Raw genomic sequence first — 1,688 nt, 5'->3', positions numbered from 1 at the left:
CCAGCCAAGTGTGCCCTGCAGGCTGCAAAGGAAGCCTGGGTCTGCCGGGGGCAGGGGTGGAGGGGCCTTGAGGAAGGTGGAACACTGGGCCTGGCTTTCAGGGCAGCGTCAGCAGGCAGGCTCCTGTCCTTAGTACTGGGTGCAACCTATCCATCAAGCCATGCTGACCCTACCCTCCACCCCACCTCCAGGCTGCCCGGTTTTCTGCCTCTTTCAGGGTGTGCTGTCCGACCTCACCAAAGTGACGAGGCTGCATGGGATTGACCCTGTGGTGCTGGTCTTGCTGGTGGGCGTGGTGATGTTCACCCTGGGCTTTGCTGGCTGCGTGGGGGCCCTCCGAGAGAACATCTGCCTGCTCAAGTTTGTGAGTGCCATCTGGGAATGGGGACTGGGCTCTGCTGGGCAGACTGTGCCCACTTGGGTGGAGGGGTGGCGGCTCAGAACCATGCCCAGGTCCAGCAGTGGAGGAGGTGGCAGCTTGCTGTGCACATGGTGATTCAGGAAAAGTACAGCTGCCTGCCGCTCCGTCCCAGGAGAGGGTGGGCCCTGGGTTGCAGCCACGCAGAGGAACTGGAGCTCAGCGGCAGCTCCACTGTGTTCTTTCTTGAGTTTCTTTCTTTTTGTCCGTAGTCTCTCTCTGAAGTTCTAAAAGGGTTGCGTGCCGGTTCCTCACCTTTGCCCTTCCCGATGAGGATCAGACCGGGGTGGATGGGCAGCAGTAAGGCTTAGCTAGTTCATTTCCCTCCCCCAGGCCGTGTGTGTACAGAATCCTGGATTTCCTGGCAGAGCCGCCAGCGTTTATATTTAGATGCGGAGCCATTCGTTTGGAAACCCATGCAGTTAAAATGAAATAGCATGGGGGTTGCAGATGGGACAGGACATATTTCTGATAGGAGGAGAAAAAAGTGTATATTATTTGTTGTACTTATCGGCTCAAACTCCTCCTCTGTTGGGTCTTAATTAAAAAAGTGAAGGAAATGGCTGTTTTCTACTTGTCTCCTAAAACAGTGTTGTGCTTTGGAGTTTCCGTATCTGTCTGCCATGGCACAGCCGCTAAGCTCCCTGTGTGACTGATGGCAACACTGTGAACGGGCACTGGTCCCTGGGGGGTTACATCCCAATGATGGATGGCCACGTTGTGGGCCGGGATTCATGCCCCCATTTTACACGTCACTCAGCTAATGGCCCGGGGCTCCCAGGCCTGCGTGGAGGACCTTTGTGTGCAGAGCCCACGATCCTTACGGCATATCGAGCAGCGCCGGCAGGCTGGTGCTGTGCGTTTGGTGACGGCCTGCGTGTCCTTCCCCATGCAGTTCTGCGGGGCCATCGTATTCATCTTCTTCCTGGAGCTGGCTGTGGCCGTGCTGGCCTTCTTGTTCCAGGACTGGGTGAGAGACCGGTTCCGGGAGTTCTTTGAAAACAACATCATATCCTACCGGGACGACATCGACCTGCAGAATCTCATCGACTCCCTCCAGAAAGCGGTAAGCCGCCCACAGAGGCCCCCGGGAGAGCGCACACCTCCCTAGCATGTGCCGTGGGAACTTGAGCCTAATGGTGGGTCCTGGGACTCCTTCTTCCTTGGCGGCTACAGGTGCAGGGAGACTGTGGGAGGTGCCACTCCTGCCTCATTCTCTTTGGCTCCTGGTTGCTGAGCTCTGGCTTTGGAACCTGTAGGCTCTGGGCAG

At 57.1% G+C, this 1,688-nt stretch overlaps 1 protein-coding gene across 1 annotated transcript in view; it reads left to right on the top strand.

Moving 5' to 3' along the window:
- Window positions 1-1,688, top strand: part of TSPAN14 (tetraspanin 14) — a 41,908-nt gene that overhangs the window by 32,376 nt on the left and 7,844 nt on the right. Inside the window, exons 3-4 of the mRNA XM_004712980.2 lie at window positions 218-364; window positions 1,314-1,484. Of these exons, the coding sequence (XP_004713037.1) occupies window positions 218-364; window positions 1,314-1,484 (318 nt within the window). The remainder of the gene's footprint in view (window positions 1-217; window positions 365-1,313; window positions 1,485-1,688) is intronic.

This window comes from Echinops telfairi, unplaced genomic scaffold, assembly GCF_000313985.2.
Source record: "Echinops telfairi isolate 266 unplaced genomic scaffold, ASM31398v2 ScPeMD7_2010;HRSCAF=2546, whole genome shotgun sequence".
In the NCBI taxonomy this organism is placed as follows: domain Eukaryota; kingdom Metazoa; phylum Chordata; class Mammalia; order Afrosoricida; family Tenrecidae; genus Echinops; species Echinops telfairi.
Note: the sequence above shows the minus strand (reverse complement) of the source record. Positions and strands in the feature narration are given on the sequence as shown.